Source organism: Astatotilapia calliptera, chromosome 17 (assembly GCF_900246225.1).
Source record: "Astatotilapia calliptera chromosome 17, fAstCal1.2, whole genome shotgun sequence".
NCBI classification, from domain to species: Eukaryota; Metazoa; Chordata; class Actinopteri; order Cichliformes; family Cichlidae; genus Astatotilapia; species Astatotilapia calliptera.
The window spans coordinates 9,542,722-9,560,865 of NC_039318.1; the positions used below are offsets into that span (position 1 = coordinate 9,542,722).

At 42.5% G+C, this 18,144-nt stretch overlaps 2 protein-coding genes and 1 non-coding gene across 3 annotated transcripts in view; 2 read left to right on the plus strand and 1 right to left on the minus strand.

Moving 5' to 3' along the window:
* aspm (assembly factor for spindle microtubules) overlaps nt 1-3,626 on the minus strand; it is a 31,191-nt gene extending 27,565 nt beyond the window's left edge. Inside the window, exons 1-3 of the mRNA XM_026146828.1 lie at nt 3,152-3,626; nt 2,876-3,019; nt 606-2,151 (exon numbers count right to left, since the gene is read on the minus strand). Coding sequence (XP_026002613.1) covers nt 606-2,151; nt 2,876-3,019; nt 3,152-3,427 — 1,966 coding nt within the window. The 5' untranslated portion in view covers nt 3,428-3,626. The remainder of the gene's footprint in view (nt 1-605; nt 2,152-2,875; nt 3,020-3,151) is intronic.
* A 396-nt stretch (nt 3,627-4,022) lies between these two features.
* trnah-gug (transfer RNA histidin (anticodon GUG)) lies at nt 4,023-4,094 on the plus strand. The gene has a single exon. It is a non-coding gene; the product is annotated as a tRNA-His (tRNA).
* A 4,818-nt stretch (nt 4,095-8,912) lies between these two features.
* depdc1a (DEP domain containing 1a) lies at nt 8,913-17,033 on the plus strand. Its single transcript, XM_026148078.1, has 12 exons — nt 8,913-9,153; nt 10,588-10,853; nt 10,981-11,125; nt 11,275-11,405; nt 11,515-11,645; nt 11,977-12,024; nt 12,199-12,336; nt 12,697-13,698; nt 14,244-14,416; nt 14,576-14,752; nt 14,974-15,180; nt 15,620-17,033. Exons 1-12 carry the CDS (start codon nt 9,106-9,108, stop codon nt 15,755-15,757), a joined length of 2,604 nt encoding a protein of 867 aa, XP_026003863.1. The 5' UTR covers nt 8,913-9,105; the 3' UTR covers nt 15,758-17,033.
* Nucleotides 17,034-18,144: the final 1,111 nt, after the last annotated feature.

An 18,144-nucleotide genomic window follows, 5' to 3' on the forward strand; every position in this document is an offset into this window, starting at 1 on the left:
AAATAACACCCCGTGCTCCGAGTCCAGCACCAAAGTTTAAAATAACGATATCTTTTCCGTTCTTATTTTATTTTACAACCCTGTGACAGACTGAGAGAAACTCCAGCTTCCCATGATGGATGGCTAAATTTAATTTTTTCTGTCTGTCATTTAGCCCTTTGTTTAGGGAATGAAATCTTTTTAAAATCAACTGAACTGTCTCTGGTTTTGTAGCCAGTTTGCAAAACTGATGTGACAGATAAATATCAGCCAGTGACATCCACTAATAATCAGTCAGCAAGGACAACATCGGCTGATACCAACATCAACCGATACTGGCATGAGCCATATATCACTATCACCAGCAACCCTTTTATTGAAAGTGAAATAAATAAATAAATAAATATGTGATACAAAAAGAAAACAAATGTGTTGAGCATAAGTAGCTTAAACAATTCAAAAGGAGCTGATTTAAAGTTTGTGGAGATATAGTCTAGATTTTTTTATTCCTCCTCTCTCTGAACATAATAGAGCTGTTAGTATAAAGCATATCTAAAACAGCAGACACACAAGCTACAGCCTCCAACTCAACAAAGACATGAACAACCTTCTTGAAGGAGGCTCACCTGATGTTCTCTGCCTTTGTGATGCACCTCTCCTCTCCTGGACTGATCGGGAGGGCTCGGTTTTCCCAGGAACTACCTTGCTCCTTTTTACCTGCTTGGTTTTCCTGTCATCTTCACTCTTCCCATCAGTTTTCAGAAATTCCTCACTCTTCCTCTTCTTGCTCTTCGCTACTACGTTAACGGGAAACAAGTCTTCCTGAACATGAGGAGGTGTAAAAACTGCTAGGGGCTGCTCGTACACTTTAGATTTTGACAAAAGGTCATGATGATGAGGAGAAGATGAGCTCACAGGTGTTGGAGAGGCGACGGTAAAAGCAACAGGAGCAAGGACTGAATGAGGTGGGGACGTTACTGAGAAAGAAAAGCGAGAAGGAGCCACAGGTGGAGGGGAGGAGACAGGGAAGGTGATGGGTGCAGGTGAGGCAGCGAGCCTCGGGCTGGTGCTGGAGAAGATAAACTCTGGGACCTGAGGTTTGTCATCACACGGGCTGATTCCTTTGTCCGAGTCGATGACAGGAAGGCTAGGACTTTCTGGACCTGACTCACACGGACAGCTGCCATCAGACAGCTCCAGCGTATTCTGCAGGAGCCTTCGTCGTGACTTCTTTATTTTCCTTCCACTTGAACCATTTGCCTCCACCGGTGCCTTACCCTTTGTCACTGTGGCAGAGGTGAAAGAACCTTTTTTTGTCCCTTCAGGAAGTTTATCAGCCTCCGAAACACACAGCTCTCTCACTTTCTCTGCTTTTTTGCTGACAAAGAAAGTAAGTCTGGGCTCGCTGGACTCTGACAGCTCAGGGCTACCAGATGACGCTTTGAGGACATCTGTGTCAGGTCGACAGCCGTGTTTTTCACTGTTAGATTCGAGCGAATCTGAAAAGTTACAGCTCGAATTATTATCTGGAGGGCTGGTGTTAACATCGATCAGATCAGAGTCGATGAGAAACAGGGCCTCTTTCAAAGACGGGAGGGGGCTTCTAGGTAACTCACTGTCAGCAGCAGCAGCTGCAGACTTTGCAGTAGCAGGGAGTGGGATTTCTGACTCAATCCAAGGCATGAGCTTCTTAAACCTCTCTGGCGTCCCAATTGGCGACAGCGTCCTGTTGAGGATTTTGGTAAGATCTTTGTTTTCAGGTTTTCCTGCAAGGACATCTGGGCTCGCGGACATGCTACCAGAGTCTACCACCTGTGCAGCCGGGACAAGCAAAACCAGCGGAGAGTTCCTATTAAGTTGTTGGACGTTCTCCTTTTCTGGCAAGACCAGAGACTGTTGCTCCTGGCTCAGATTTAAGGCTTTCTGCTTGTCTGATTTCAGGCAGCGATCCCCAGCGGGGCTGTGCTTGATTAGGGACCTCTCTATGGCACCTTTGCCCTCGTTAAGTGAAGCGAGCGGGCTGCGTGGCTTGTCTCGTTTGTACTGTGGATTTCGAGACACTTGGAAGGTTTTATTGGCAGCCATCTTGAGAGGGGGGTGCTCGACCTTCCTTCTGAGTGTTGTCATTTTTTCACCCTCTCTCTTGCTTTTGATTGTGTCCCATAAGGTCTTCTGAAAACACACACACACACACACACATTTTCAATGATGTGTAAAGTTGCAGCCTACAAAACAAATCATATAAGCTAGGCCTCCAGTTAAGGCTATAACTGCCTCATAATAATCAGACTAAAGAGTCATACCAGTTATTACTGAAAAGCCTTACTTTTGTATCTTACTGTTGGTACAAAAAAGGCAAGGCATTTTCTCATTTGAGGTCAAATGTGATATTCTTTACCTAAAATAGCTTAAAGTCATTCATTCACATACAGCCTAACTTAACCTCAAGTGAGACAGGCCAGTGGATGCAATGTATGTTAAAAAACACTGTTACAATAGGCAACATTAAAATTTAAAAAAAAAAAAAAAAAGCTGAAGCCAGACACAACACAATGATGAACATCCTGATATAAATATATCTCAGTTTTCACTGAGTCTGTCATTACGTGCACATTACAATTTACAGATCAATGACCATATTTCATATCCAACAACTTGTCTTGATCTAAAAATGCTTTTGTTTTACTTTTCACATGGTTTCACTTCTGTTTAGTGACTGACGTGACCTCCGATGATTAACAGTGTATTTTGGAATAAATAATGTCTTCACTGCTGCTTTCTTACTTGGCAGCTGCTCATCAAGACATACTGCAAAGTGAAGGCGGAAAAAAAAACTTCAGCTATCTGAGAGTAACATTAGCTGTAAGAGCCTCCGTGTAAAGCTGTGGATGCTTACCTTTTTCCTTTTTGGTGCCTCTGCTCTCCCCAGCAGGACAGCCTGGTGTTTGAGGACACCACTGGCATTTAAGACGATTAGCTCTCTGATCCCACCTTCTTCGGTTGGCGTCCAGGTCACCACCAGAGTGAATGAGCCCCCAGGCTGGAAACAAAGACCGACTCTTATAAACAGAAATCTTTAAGAGTGTATTTAATGATATGAAAATCCCCGTGGATTTTGGAATCTGGTGTGTGAATGGGTACTCGTGTATTTTCTGTATAAGCTAAAACATACCTGGATTTTGAACGTGCTGCAGTCCACTGAAAAGCCTTTACTTGAGGGGATCTTATCAACAGAAACCTCCGCTGCAGCATACTCTGTAGGGTTCTCAATCCTCAGAACAGCCGACTTGGAGGTACCCAGCTTAACCGACCCAAAGGTTACGAAAGGAGCCTTTGAAAACTGGATCAAACTCAGGACAGGAACATCGTTCTCTTTGTCTGTGTAGTCTCTCCTTGTTGGACTGAAGTCCAAAAATCCTCTCTGTCCCGAATGTACGCCTTGTGCCATTTGTAATTAATAAAGTCAATCTTGTAGCTTATAAAATGAATTAGAAAAAAAACAGCTTAGTTAACATTAATTACATGTTAACTGTTTCCAAATGGCCGTTTAGACCCAACACTTGTTAGCTAGCAAACGTTCACTCTCGCTTCCTTCGACAACACACTGACAGACAATCTAGTTTGAAATTCGGACGTCTTGTTTATTGAACCAATGATAAACGAGAGATAACGACCCCGTAACCAATGGGTAAAGAGAATGCATTGAATCCGTATGAATACACGACGGTTGACCAATCAGCAAGCGAATACGTTTTTAAAACGCCGTAGGCTACGCCCACACCACGAGGCACAGAAAATATGTCCACTCTACTACGTGAAGAAAGTAGAGCCATAAGCAAACAGACCGCAAACGTGTCTCTCACCGTTTTAGAAGTAACTTGCTGCTCGCTCAGCAAAGTCTGATAAAAACTGTAATTCGAATTTCTAAATGACTTTTCTGTTGGTCCCGTATTGGCCATAATTAATAGGATTTTAGTGTTTCACCACTATGCGAGCATAGGGGTTCTGTCAACGACTCGTGCTTCTCATCCCACGGATAGCTCGCCGTGATCGTATAGTGGTTAGTACTCTGCGTTGTGGCCGCAGCAACCCCGGTTCGAATCCGGGTCACGGCAGATTTTTCCCTGCAAAAAATATTATTTAAAAAAAAAGTAACACAAATCCTGTCGGATCAGACATATTTTAAGTTATTTCTGAACTAGGAAGTAAAAAAAACATAACTGAATTGTAATTGGAAACCAACTTTAACTAGCACTTTGGCTGTCGTCCTTAACACTTGTAAGATCTTTATTCGCTCTCTAAGATACGATAAGATAAGATAACCTTTATTACAAAACTAAATTTGTTTTGTCACAGCAGGAAGTGGACAGTGCAAAAGTTATGTAGCAAAAATTTGAATATAATAAGAATAAATACAGTACACAACTGTACAGAATAAAATCAAATACTATAGTGAAGAGTGCATACCCCAAAATATTCCCGTTTGTCTTTGTGACATATAAACTGGTTGTGGACTTCGGGAGGTCCAGAGAAGGTCCACTGCCGGTTCAGATAGAGGGGGAGGAGGTGGTCAACAAGTACAAGTACCTCGGGCTGTGGGTGGACAATAAACTGGACTGGTCTTGCAACACAGAGCACCTGTATAAAAAAGCCCAAAGCCGACTGTACTTCCTCAGGAGGCTGAGGTCTTTTAACATCTGCAGGAAGCTCCTGAGGATGTTTTACCAGTCGGTGGTTGCTGGAGTACTTTTCTATGCTGTGGTGTGCTGGGGGAGCAGCACAGCAAAGAAGGACTCATCCAGGCTGGAGAAACTGATCAGGAAGGCTAGCTCTGTGGTCGGCATGAAGCTGGACACTCTGGTGACAGTGGCAGAGAAAAGGACATTAAAGAAACTGATGGACATTATGGACAATGCCAGGCATCCTCTGCACACGGCCATTAACAACCAGAAGAGTCTGTTCAGTGACAGGTTGCTTCTCCCAAAGACAAGAACTAACAGACTTAAAAACTCCTTTGTCCCACACGCCATCAGACTGTTTAACTCCTCTCTGGAGGGGAGAGGGAGGGGAGACAGGAGGACAAAGGAGGGGGGAACAACTAAGCTGTAGTGCCTCTTCACCTCACTGTACAATACCTTGTGCAATACTTTTTGTAAATAGTCAACAGTGCAATAGACTCAATACTTGAAATGTGCAATTCACTTGTATTTTTATTTTTATTTTTATTCCTATTTATTCTATTTATCCCCTTTGTATATTTTATTTATATTTGTCTCTGTATTTATATATGTGTGTGTGTGTATATATATATATAACATTCTGTAACTGTAACTTCTGTCGGTGCTGTGCTTTTTGGAAATCGAAATTCCCAGAGGAACCCACCCGAGGGATTAATAAAGTTCTATCTTATCTCTTATCTTAAACAAGCGTAAAAACAAAAATACTGAAATTACCAAAGAGTGACTAGGTTTCCAAAAATGCAGTAGTTCCCTATTGTGCCCAGCTGGGGGCAGCCTTTCTCATTATTTCAGCAACAGCTTGTCGATTTCCGTTCAAGTCATACAGTAAAGACACAAATACAGTCTTCTCGGCTGGGAATGAATTAAATCAGTTCATTACGCAGTGAATGAAATGTTTTCAGTTTTTTTAAATAATAACTATAATGATAAGCAGAAACTCGATATTTTACACTTTTCAGCACATACACAGCAGACCCAGAATTCTAACTTAAATCTTAAAAATGATTGAAAAGGACCCCTATCAAGTATTGTTATATATGACATTACTGTAGATTGCCTTCACTGATGCATTTTAGTGATCTATGCATTTTATTTGGCATTTTTATGCCGAATGCCCTTCCTGACCCAGCTCTCCCTGAGTGGCTCAAGGCCCTCGCTGTAGCTACAGTGGGGCAAAAAAGTATTTAGTCAGCCACCGATTGTGCAAGTTCCCCCACTTAAAATGATGACAGAGGTCAGTAATTTGCACCAGAGGTACACTTCAACTGTGAGAGACAGAATGTGAAAAAAAAAAATCCATGAATCCACATGGTAGGATTTGTAAAGAATTTATTCGTAAATCAGGGTGGAAAATAAGTATTTGGTCAATAACAAAAATACAACTAAATACTTTGTAACATAACCTTTGTTGGCAATAACAGAGGTCAAACGTTTACTATAGGTCTTTACCAGGTTTGCACACACAGTAGCTGGTATTTTGGCCCATTCCTCCATGTAGATCTTCTCGAGAGCAGTGATGTTTTGGGGCTGTCGCCGAGCAACACGGACTTTCAACTCCCGCCACAGATTTTCTATGGGGTTGAGGTCTGGAGACTGGCTAGGCCACTCCAGGACTTTCAAATGCTTCTTACGGAGCCACTCCTTTGTTGCCCGGGCGGTGTGTTTTGGATCATTGTCATGTTGGAAGACCCAGCCTCGTCTCATCTTCAAAGTTCTCACTGATGGAAGGAGGTTTTGGCTCAAAATCTCACGATACATGGCCCCATTCATTCTGTCCTTAACACGGATCAGTCGTCCTGTCCCCTTGGCAGAAAAACAGCCCCATAGCATGATATTTCCACCCCCATGCTTCACAGTAGGTATGGTGTTCTTGGGATGCAACTCAGTATTCTTCTTCCTCCAAACACGACGAGTTGAGTTTATACCAAAAAGTTCTACTTTGGTTTCATCTGACCACATGACATTCTCCCAATCCTCTGCTGTATCATCCATGTGCTCTCTGGCAAACTTCAGACGGGCCTGGACATGCACTGGCTTCAGCAGCGGAACACGTCTGGCACTGCGGGATTTGATTCCCTGCCGTTGTAGTGTGTTACTGATGGTGACCTTTGTTACTTTGGTCCCAGCTCTCTGCAGGTCATTCACCAGGTCCCCCCGTGTGGTTCTGGGATCTTTGCTCACCGTTCTCATGATCATTTTGACCCCACGGGACGAGATCTTGCGTGGAGCCCCAGATCAAGGGAGATTATCTGTGGTCTTGTATGTCTTCCATTTTCTGATGATTGCTCCCACAGTTGATTTTTTCACACCAAGCTGCTTGCCTATTGTAGATTCACTCTTCCCAGTCTGGTGCAGGTCTACAATACTTTTCCTGGTGTCCTTCGAAGCTCTTTGGTCTTGGCCATGGCGGAGTTTGGAGTCTGACTGTTTGAGGCTGTGGACAGGTGTCTTTTATACAGATGATGAGTTCAAACAGGTGCCATTCATACAGGTAACGAGTGGGGGACAGAAAAGCTTCTTACAGAAGACGTTACAGGTCTGTGAGAGCCAGAGATTTTCCTTGTTTGAGGTGACCACTGTATGTTCACTTATGCAGCAATCCAAAAGCAGCATTTTACTGTTGTAACTCATCCATATGATGTTAGTTTTGTCTACTTTGTGCATCAGAGGTGGGTTACAGTTGCAGACTGGCTTCCTTCAAGGGGAACCAAGACAAATTATATCTCAGTCTCTGATTTCCTCAGTTAGTCTGCTGACTTGATCTATGGAGCCCATCTTTTAGGGCCTTTGTGGCCTGAACATCTGGATAGCAGATAACGCATGAAAAAGTGTGAGAGGATTGGGGGGGGGGGAATTATTGTCTGGAAATCTTGTTTGGGAACCACTGGGGAATAAAAGTTATCATCTCTTAATCCATCAAATGAGCCACAGATATTTTCAATGTCAAATACCAATAGAAAAAATGCAACTGTAAAAATACAAGGGTGCATAAAATAGGAAATATCTTGCCACTCAGAAAATTGGAGCAGCTCCACCAACCCCAACTTAACAAACCAAGATGGTGATATTTCAAGTAAACATCAGTAAAACTGTAAAAGCTTCAATATGTACTGCTACTATTGAGCTTTTGTGACTCTCTAAATGAGCCAATCGCAGAGCATTAGGCTCTATCATTAGGATAGAAAGCCAAGCATTCAGTCTAGGACTCATGTCACTTCCAACTCCCAACTTCGGAGGCAAGTGGAAGGAATCATTACTGTGTGGGCAGAGTCAACCACATCCTCCTGGTATCTATCCCTTTAGAATTGTCTCTAACACCCACTGTCTTTTTTGTCTTTCATCTCTTTGTGGCTGTAAATGATTTCCCCTACAGAGTGCTTTTAAAGATATGCTAATGTAAATTCCATGCCTCAGTGAATGCAAAAGGCCTCCCCAGGAGGACTTGCTCCTTCACTTAAGACAGGCTGGAACAGAAGGATAGTCCGAACAGTAAAACACTCACATCTTTATATAAAATGTATAATTATTAATTATTTTTATTAGAAACCTTTTAAATAGAAACCCATGTGCAAAGAGCATGAAGTTTAAATATAGGCTCTGGTGATGAGCCTGGTTCTGTAGCTGGGCTTTGTAGTCAAATATGTTTGAGTTTTTGGTTGAGGAGGAGCATCCAGTGCGTTTAAAAGCAAAGATTAATGAGGTTTTTAAGAGCCATCAGAGTGCAACAGTCAAAGGCATACTTTTAGATGTTGCATTGGTTTACAAGTATAATTATACAAATCTTAAATTGGCATCTAGATAACAAATGCATTATACCACTGGCTTATAATTACTGAATCTTCAGGTCTAAAACACAAATACAGCGTATGATAGAGGTGGGAAATTCCTGGAATTAACTTTAACAGCTTACGTGCCGGTGATTTAATGAATATTATTATATAAGAATGCGCAATGTAACGAAAACTGAAGAAAAGGGTACCGTAGCACACGAGGAAATACACCTGCATGGCCTTTCAGCATATAGCAATACAGTCATTTTCTACAGCTGACACAGCTGTAACTAACTGTAGACCTAAATTTAGTGTCAACTGGGAGAATTTTCAAATAGCCTTACTACCAAATACCCCACAGTCCACTTTTTGTTTTGATCCTCCACCCTCTTCCGTTAGAGGCTGGTCACGTGACCAGAACGTCCATCCAATCCGGTGGCAGAAGCACAGGGCTCGTAATTTTGAACAGATGGGGAGCTGCCAGGCTGTGGAGAGTTTCTCCGTAACTAAACTAAAGGTTGTAGCGAGAAATGCGTAAATATTTCTTCGAGTGATGGATAGTATCCGTCGCTACAGCGAATGAAGGAAACCCTTAGCGCTGCCCTTCCGTGATAAATATGAGTTCTCATGTTATCAGCCCTGGACCGTACCGAGCCACGAAATTGGTAAGTTAAAGTTCACGAGCTAGCTAATACCTAGCTACCCAGTGTAAGATCGTCATCAACGGAAGCGCTAAACTGAGCTGCAGCTGCTTTTAAACACACGCGTTTTGCCGGCTTCTCTAAAAGCAATACTGCAAGAAATTCACAGTAAAGTATCCTCTCTGTGTTTCAGCGTTGCAAAATTGTGGCTCTCTCTGATTTAATATCATCTTCATGACTTTGTTTCAGCAACAAACGTCACCTGTAATCCAGCTAACGAGACCGATTAGTTTACATGGCGTTTGAAAACTGGACCTCAAAGTACGAATTTTCATTAACGACACTGATGTGATGTGACATCACCAATATATGCGGTGATGTCTTTTAAATATATATGTCAACAACCTTTGTTCAGTGAGCTATAGACACTCACATATTTGAGTTTCTAATAAAAGAAATTCACTGGGATGGTGGAATTGGAATATTTAGAGCAATTCTGTTTACAAATATTAGTTCATTCATTAAGATCAATCCTTATCCTAAACCAATAATGTTTGCAATTAACGTCCCATGGCTGCTCGATTACTCTGTTATTGTATAAGTGTAACAGATGCGCAGGTGTCATAGGGCTGACAAATATGGTTCTTAAAGAAACTGTGTTTATATGTTTTTAAAAAAGAAAATTCACGATCGCTCGTAATCGGAAGGTTGCCGGTTCGAGTTCCGTCTTGGACAGTCTCGGTCGTTGTATCCTTGGGAAAGACACTAAACCCGTTGTCTACTGGTGGTGGTCAGAGGGCCCGGTGGCGCCAGTGTCCGGCAGCCTCGCCTCTGTCAGTGTGCCCCAGGGTGGCTGTGGCTACAATGTAGCTTGCCATCACCAGTGTGTGAATGGGTGGATGACTGAATGTGTAAAGCGCTTTGGGATCCTTACGGACTAGTAAAGCGCTATACAAATACAGACCATTTAACATTCACCTTTAATGGTGGACCTAAAGGATAGATCACCTGTCAATCCGGTTGCTGTCAAACCTCCAGTCCATCAGTGCAGGAATTTATTTCACAACTTAAGTGACTTCTGCAGGTCATTGGTCTTGTGATTCCTGAATCTGCAATATGCCTGCAGAAACCAAAATAGTTTGTTTTAAAGTAAAACTGGTCTTAACGCTGCACATGCTTTTTGAATTTTGTGCATAATGAGCTACCAGTTGATGAAATGTGTACCAACGCTTGGCTATATCTGCCAGCATCTGAATCAGCAGATCCTGTGCTGGCTTAATTACAGCTTAGCGATCTTCTCTATAGTAGAAGCGTCCTGTCTTACCCACTGTTACTTCTCACGGTCAATTGTCATTATATTGTTGTGCACTTTTATCAGCTTTCCAATGGAGCAATTCTGTACCGTATGACACATTGTTATCTTGTTTCCTTGCTTGAACTGTGCGTGTCCTGTTTCAGTGGAATGAGGTGACACGTTTGTTTCGGGCTGGCATGCCCCTCAGGAAACATCGCCAGAACTTCAGGCACTATGCTTCCTGTTTCACTGCTTCTGCTGCTGTTGATTGGCTGCACCAGCTGCTCTGTAACAACAGCAACTTTGGCCCCGACGTTACCAGGCAACAGACAGTTCAGCTTCTAAAGAAGTTTCTGAAGAACCATGTGATTGAAGATGTAAAGGGACGCTGGGGAACAGAGGACCTGGAGGACAACAATGTGCTGTACAGGTAATCTGTTGGCAGAAATGTGCTTTTGGGGATTATTTAACAAAACGGGGCTTAATATGTTGATTGTGCTCCACACAGCATCAAGCAGTCTGTTTTTTTTTTTTGGTTTTGTTTTCTTTGTCCACAGGTTTCCTTCCACTTCTCCTCTGAAACCCATCCCCTGTTCAGCTCCAGCCTCAGAGTCCAGATCCATAAAAAAGAGACCTTCATTCAAGGACAAAGAAGGTTTCTTCAGGTTTAGAAGCACAAGAAGGCAGGAGAAAGAAACCCAGGTGAGTTAGATTTATCACTGTTTCAATTTAAAACAATAATATGTTGCATTTGAGAGAAAAACAAGTTCATAGATGCAGTTTTGCACTAATAGAAAAAAAAATAAGATTCACTCTGTGATGTTGGTCCTTGTTCCGTACATGTGTTTCAGGAAAATGTGGATCCTGCACTCCGAATACAGCAGGAAGGCGACAATCAGCCAGAAGAAGAGCAGCAGAAACAGAGACGAGAGCTGACAGTGGAGGATGAACAGGAGATCTGGAGAGACATCACGCTGACCCAGTATAAACACACAAATCTAACCCCCCAAAAAACCATTCTGTGCAAAAAAAAATTAAAAAAAAATGAGAAAGACTTCCATGTATATCTAAAACTTGTGTATGTGTTTCAGTCTTCAGAGGATTCTGGATGTTCCATCTCTTGACGAGGTTTTAGACCATCGTTATGTGAATCCACAGAACATCATCCACAATATGACCAAAGTCAACAAACACGGAGTGGTCACACTGGACGACAAGACCAGTAGGTTCACACACCAGTATAAAGGAAAAAAATGTACAGGATAGTTTATGTATAAAGACCTCATCTTTGAAAAAATACTTTTTACCATAAGGATGTGCTTTGAACCACATACTAAAGTCCTAGAAGTGCCATTCTCCAGTGTAAAAGGCCAAAACAACATAATACATTTTTTTTTCTTCAGGTAAAAGTATCTGTGAAAATGTGGTGTTTCTGGGCAATTTTGAACCAAAAAGTCTGGACATAATTTAATCCAGAGGTCTCGAACTTAAATGAGTTTGACTCATTATACTGTAAACCAACAAAGAGTCTAACATTAGAACTGCCTCCATAGATGACCTTCCAGACTGGGTTCTGTCTGCCATGAGGAGCCTGGCCAATTGTGAGTAGCTGCAACTATGTCCTGCATTAACAGTTTTAAAAGGAAAAAGCTTTTTTTTTATTATTATTATCATTATTTTTTTAATAGATTTTTTTTATGTGGTTTAATGGATCTATTTACTGAAGATATTATTCAGTGTTGTTACAGTTGCAGTAACATGGTGTTTATTTCCAGGGCCAAAGTACAACGGCACACAACAATCCTATCCTGGCTTTGAAAGAGATGTCTTCAAAACAGTGTCCGATTACTTCTACAGCCTCCCACAGCCACTGCTCACATATGAACTGTATGAGCTGTTTATCAATGTTCTAGGTGGGTTTGCTGCTTCCTGTTAATCTTTTAGGCCTTGCAGAATCTACATGTTGGTGTTGTGTTAGGATCAAATTCGGCTGCAGGTCTTTTCTGACATGTTGTCTCCAATGTGAGTTGAGTGTTTGAGCTCTAACAGTGCTTTGTGACCCCCTAACAGAAGTTTTGGTTGTTTGTGGAATCCTAACTGTGATGTGAGCTGCTGCACTTTTTGTTTTTGTTGTGCCTGATCAGCTGTATGAACAGTAATGGTTTGAACTAACTAAACCTTCTCCTTCCCCTTTGCTGTCTGCTTGCACTGACACCCTGCCTGCCCCCTTGGCTTTCTCTGCCCCCCTTCTCCATGTCTTCATTCACTTTCAGTGTTCTGCGGCTACGTTGCAGCGCCTTCTATGCGCCAGCATTTGAAGCGCAAGAAATCAGACCTTCCTGCAGTCCCCCCTCCAGCCAAGTCGTCTTTTCGCTCCACGGAGTGTCTCCTCCTGTCGCTGCTCAGACAGGGGACATGCGACGAGACAGAATCCCCCATGAGGGAGGTAATTGGTGGGAAACTTCAGTCCCGGCTGGCAGCACTGAAAGGAGGCGGCGGTGCCGATGACGGCCCATTAGGAGGCAGCTGCATCAGCCTCAGTACAGTTGTTCCCACAAGACCTCAAACAAGGAGTTGCTCCCTGGAAACAATCCTGGATGACTCTGCCCCTCTTACTAGACAACAGCTGTTTCAGTCCAGTGACAGCCTGGCATCCTTTGCCTATAGCAGCAGGAGCCAGGACGACAGCTCTTCCATCACAACACCTCACACTCGTTCATTCGGGACATCTGTGTCCAAACCAGCACCCATTACTTCTGAAAACGCTCCAGGAGTTACAGCCAGAAACAGGCTGTCTGTCATACCCTTGGCTGGACTGTCAGCTTCACACAGGTCTCGTTCCTTACGGCCTCACAGCTTCAGCAGCTGCCTGGACATCGTCATAGAGACCAGGGAGGAAGATGTCAAAGAGCTTAAGTGGCAGGGTCGAGCAGCAAGCTGCCTCAGTGTAAACTCTCCTTCCAGTCAGTGTCAGGCTTCCTCAGCTTCACATCCTCCATCACTATCTTCCTGTCATCCCTTCTCTTCCTCCTTTCGTCCTTTCCCTTCTTCTTTCTCATCTGCTGCAACCAAAGCACAAGGGTCTAATGCTGCTACAGGACCCAGACCGGCCTCCAGCACCTCTAACCTTTGGACGCTTCCTGCACCTGCTGCTGTTCGCCGCTGCCTCAGCTCTCTGGAAGTGTCCCACCTGTCACAACCTGTTTCACTGCTCAAAGCGCCTGTGTCTGTGTCCGCCGGCAACTCCCAACCCCCCAAAAACCAAAATGAGCACAGTAAGACCCTCTCACCTCTACCTGTCTCTGTGTCTATGTCTAATCAAATTAACCTCATCTAACATCTCACCCCTACTAGCTCCAGTTTGTTCCCTCACTCAAAGCAGGAAGGCCAGTTCCAGAAAATGGCCTCTGTTTTTGTATTCAGCAGTTGACCTTTGATATTTAACAACAGGAAAAAGGCAAAAGTCTGTTTCACAGATCATGTAGCTGCAGCACAGTTTAGCCAGATAAATAGTGCTTGTTTTCTCATACAGACCCCCAGATTTCATTAAAATCTATAGAAACAGTCTAAAAGGAAGATGGCATAGGAGTCCTTCATTCCTGGATGACAGTCGTGCTGCAGTGTCATGTTCACAAGCTTTACCTGCCTCAATTCACACCATAGCTGTAGTCGATTCATTTTCTCATTCATCCATTCATTGTGTAGTCTAGCAAGTGTGACGTAGCAATGGATGAATGTGGTGCTGAAGTGTGGTTCTTCAGTTTGACTGAAAACACTTACTTGCGTGTGCGTGACTTTCTAACGGTGTTCCTGTATGTAGGCGTTCTCCAGCCTCAGTGTGAACGTGTAGCCATCGAGGCCCTGCAGCTCTGCACCCTCCTCCTTCCACCCGCCTCCCGCAGGAAGTTGCAGCTGCTCATGAGGATGGCGTCACGCATCAGCCAGAATGTAGACATGCCTCGCCTCCACCCTGCTATCGGCACCCGGACATTGGTAAGGAGCTAGCAAATATTTTTTGTTCCTGTCTAATACTCTGAACATTCCCTAAAGAAGTGTGAGCACAGACATGTATGTCATGTTCTTTTATCATGATGTCCCTGTTTGTTTACCTTTTATTCACTTGTGTATCTGGATGTTTGTCGTGGATTTCAGATGGTTCACACATTTTCAGGCTGTGTCCTGGGCAGTGCTGAAGAGTGTGATTTGGATGAGCTGTTAGCAACCAGGCTGGTGTCATTTTTAATGGATCATCAGCAAAGCATCCTCTCAGTCCCAGAGTACCTGCTTGGTGCCATCAGTGACCATATACAGTACCTACGAACATCACAGGTATACCTCCAAACTGTAAACCACAACCAACTAATTCTTAAAGAAGCAGAGTAAGTGATACCCTGCATGTCTGTTCAAATACAACTGCAGAAGCAAGCTGATAGCTGTGAATGCTCAAAAGACACCTTTTCATGCTGCTGGAGGAACCTGCCAGCTTCATTGGGAGCTTTAAAATCTGTTAACATGTTGATTTCTTCATGTTTGTACTGTCCTGATTTCAGGTCCCAATTGACTCTGTTTCAAAGACTGACAAAAGCGATCCGGTTTGCCCTCCATTGCCGGTCTACACATTCTGCCATCAGATCAGTGGCGCGGAGTTTGAACAGCAAAAACTGGAGTCTTCTCAGAAGGCCATGGAGGAGCTGCTAGAGATCCTGGTGACAGATCAAAACATCAGTGAGAAGGACAGACGCAAGAAACTGAAACAGGTAACGGTCTACTGCAAGTCCAGGCGATGCCTCAAGTCTGGTTCTGTTTGCACACAGATGCAAAGTGAATAAAGAAGTGTCCCTCTTCCTGTCTTGATTTGTAACCCTAGTACTTGACCAATGAGTTTCTCATCAAGTTTCAAATTTCCTTCAGTATGGTGTGATGTTTTAAACTGTAACAGTGGTAGCTAACATGCCAAACCCCATGGTTTTAAACAGTCTCCCACTTACTTATGGGAGAGGTAACAGTGGCTGTCTTTGATACACACTCACACATATTTGGTTTTGAGTCAATTTGCAGTGTTTTCAACTTGAAAGCTATTTTCAGTAGCCTTCAGATTCCTGACGTTCACACAAGGATATAACAAGTCACTTCATATCCTCAAAAATGCTGGAAATCTGCAGACTCAGCAAAGTGTAATTTTCTTATTGTTCTAAGTTTCAGAAGCAGTACCCAGACATCTACAGGCAACGATTCCCCTCCCCAGACCGAGAGAGCAAGACTGACAACAAACCAAAGATTAAACCTCCACTCCTCAACATCAAGAAGACCAAAGCTTTCAGCATCAGGAACTGAACGACTGCAGGAGGCGCGCTCTCGCCGCTTACGTCGTGATCGCTGCACTGATATCACACTCCTGGCAGGACAATTGAGAAGTCGTTTTTCCCATGGCAGCCAAAAGCAGTGTGTTACATTGGAAATGCTGTTTTTACTGTTGTGTTTATTGTAAGTAAATGTAGACTGGATGATTTTAACAGGAGTTGATTTGTGTATTCATGTGTTGTGTATATTTGTATTGAGTTTTGTGTGCTGACTTAGATGAAGGCTTGTGACCGTAGCTCTACAGAGTCGCTCATACCATTTACATGTTTTATGAAGAAAGGTACTTTACCTGTTGTCCCCTCACTTTTCTTTTCTATTTGTATCGTGCGTGCGTGCGTGCGCGTCACTTCAAGTAAGAAGCAAGCTCCAAAAGGCAATTGGGAGAAAAATATGCAATTCTAAGATCACTGGTCAATATGGGAGCAATTAGATTTCTTAATTTATATGAATATTGACAGCAGGAGGGAGTGCTAGTTGTTGTTTGTTTTTTGTTATGTTGATGTTTTTTTTGAAGTTTCAATATTTTCTATCATAGATGCTTAAGTTTTATTTGAAACTATTTGTCAGGCCTGATGTTGAGCATTTTCTCTTTCTTTGCCCTCATCTTATTTTTCCCTCTGTCAAGTATGGAGTTTTTAAAACTCTTTTTGAAATCTTAGTTTTATTTCTTGGTGATCTTTTTTCAGGATGCCAGCTTTTTCATATCTAGCTCAGTTATTTAAATCGCGTTAATCTTTCCAGTTTCTTTTTACTTCTTGAGCTTGTGTGTCTCATCCCTGCTTTGTTTAGTGGATTGTTTGCACTTGGAGCTAGGCCAGCATGCTTATGTCAATCACCAGTGTGGTCATTTATACATATTTAAGGCTTATTAGACTTCCCAAACCAAGTTTTTCCATCAGACACCTGATATGCCCTTGGTATGGGTAGTGCCTTGTGAGAGCTTGACCTGAATGCGCATCCATTCATTTCAGTGCTGCATGCTGACAGGTATTTGGTAAACTGAGGGGAATTACACAACTCATGTCAAGTGTCTGAAGAAATCTTAATATTCAAATGGTGTCAAACGCTCTTTTATTTATCTTAAGCTACATGAAGTATTACTTCTACCCTGGTATGTTTGTGTTTACCTCAGATCAGATGGTGCATGCATGTTTAACCGCACACGCACTCATCATCGGTGTTCTACAACTGTTCCTCTACATTGTTTACTATGCAAAGTCCTGGGAAATAAATTGTTTTTAGCTGTTCAGTGTTTCAGTGGTGTTTGTATTGAAGTGACAGCTTTATTTAGAACATTATTATTAATATTATTATTATTTCTGGTGTTGAACATCTACCTGGCAGGATTTTTTTCCCTGTGATATTAAATTGATGTTTGTGTTGGAGAGATTTTTGCACTGATTTTAAATTATAATCGAGCAACCCCTAAATGCATTTTGTATCCTGGAGACTGTTTAAACCTAAAAGCAGCTTCACAGTTTTATATTAGCGGGCAGTACCATGTGACTTCTTGTTCTAAAAAAACAGCATCCATTTATTCCAGTGTTTCATGCTGACAGGTGTACGCTGGGGTGAATTACACAACCTGTCTCAAGTATCTGAAAAAATCTCAACAAATTCAACTCCCAAGTGTCAAACTCTCCTTTTTTATTTATCTTAAGCTGCATGAAGTATTACTTCTCCCCTGATATGTTTGAGCTTACCTCAGATCAGATGGCGTGTGCATGTTTAACCACACATGCATTCATCATCGGTGTTTTGTACCTACATTGTTTCCATTGCAAAGTCCTGGGAATAAACTTGTGTAGCTGTCCAGTATTTCAGTAGTGTTTGTACTGACAGGACAGCAATAAAGGTACACGATTACATCTGCCTGGCCACCAGTTAGGTAATATTACCTACTTCTTTTTACGTTACTCTGATGCTCCTGGTGGGAAGATTATAATAGAGAATCACTTAGATGCATTTAATATCCTGAATATTCCTTAAACCTAAAAGCTGCTTCACAAAGCAGCAGGCAGAACAAACACGGGCAGCCAGGCCGCTGCTAAAGAAGCTCGTTCAGTGTGCCCGAAGTTTCTCAACTTTTTGTTACTTGTTAGAAGTAACTATAATCTGAGTGTAGCCAGTCAGAATTAAACCACAAAGTTTATTATTTGCAAATGTGTAAACTGGCGGGCTTCATAATTTCATATTTTTATTGTCCTCTATTACCTCCATGATCTTTCTTGTGAATATTTACAGGATACTTCTTCCATGGCATAATAATAACAACCATATTATTATGCCATGGAAGAAGTATCATGTATCTAAAAGATGGACACAGTATGATTTCCGATTGATTTCTGGATTCTGCCTTA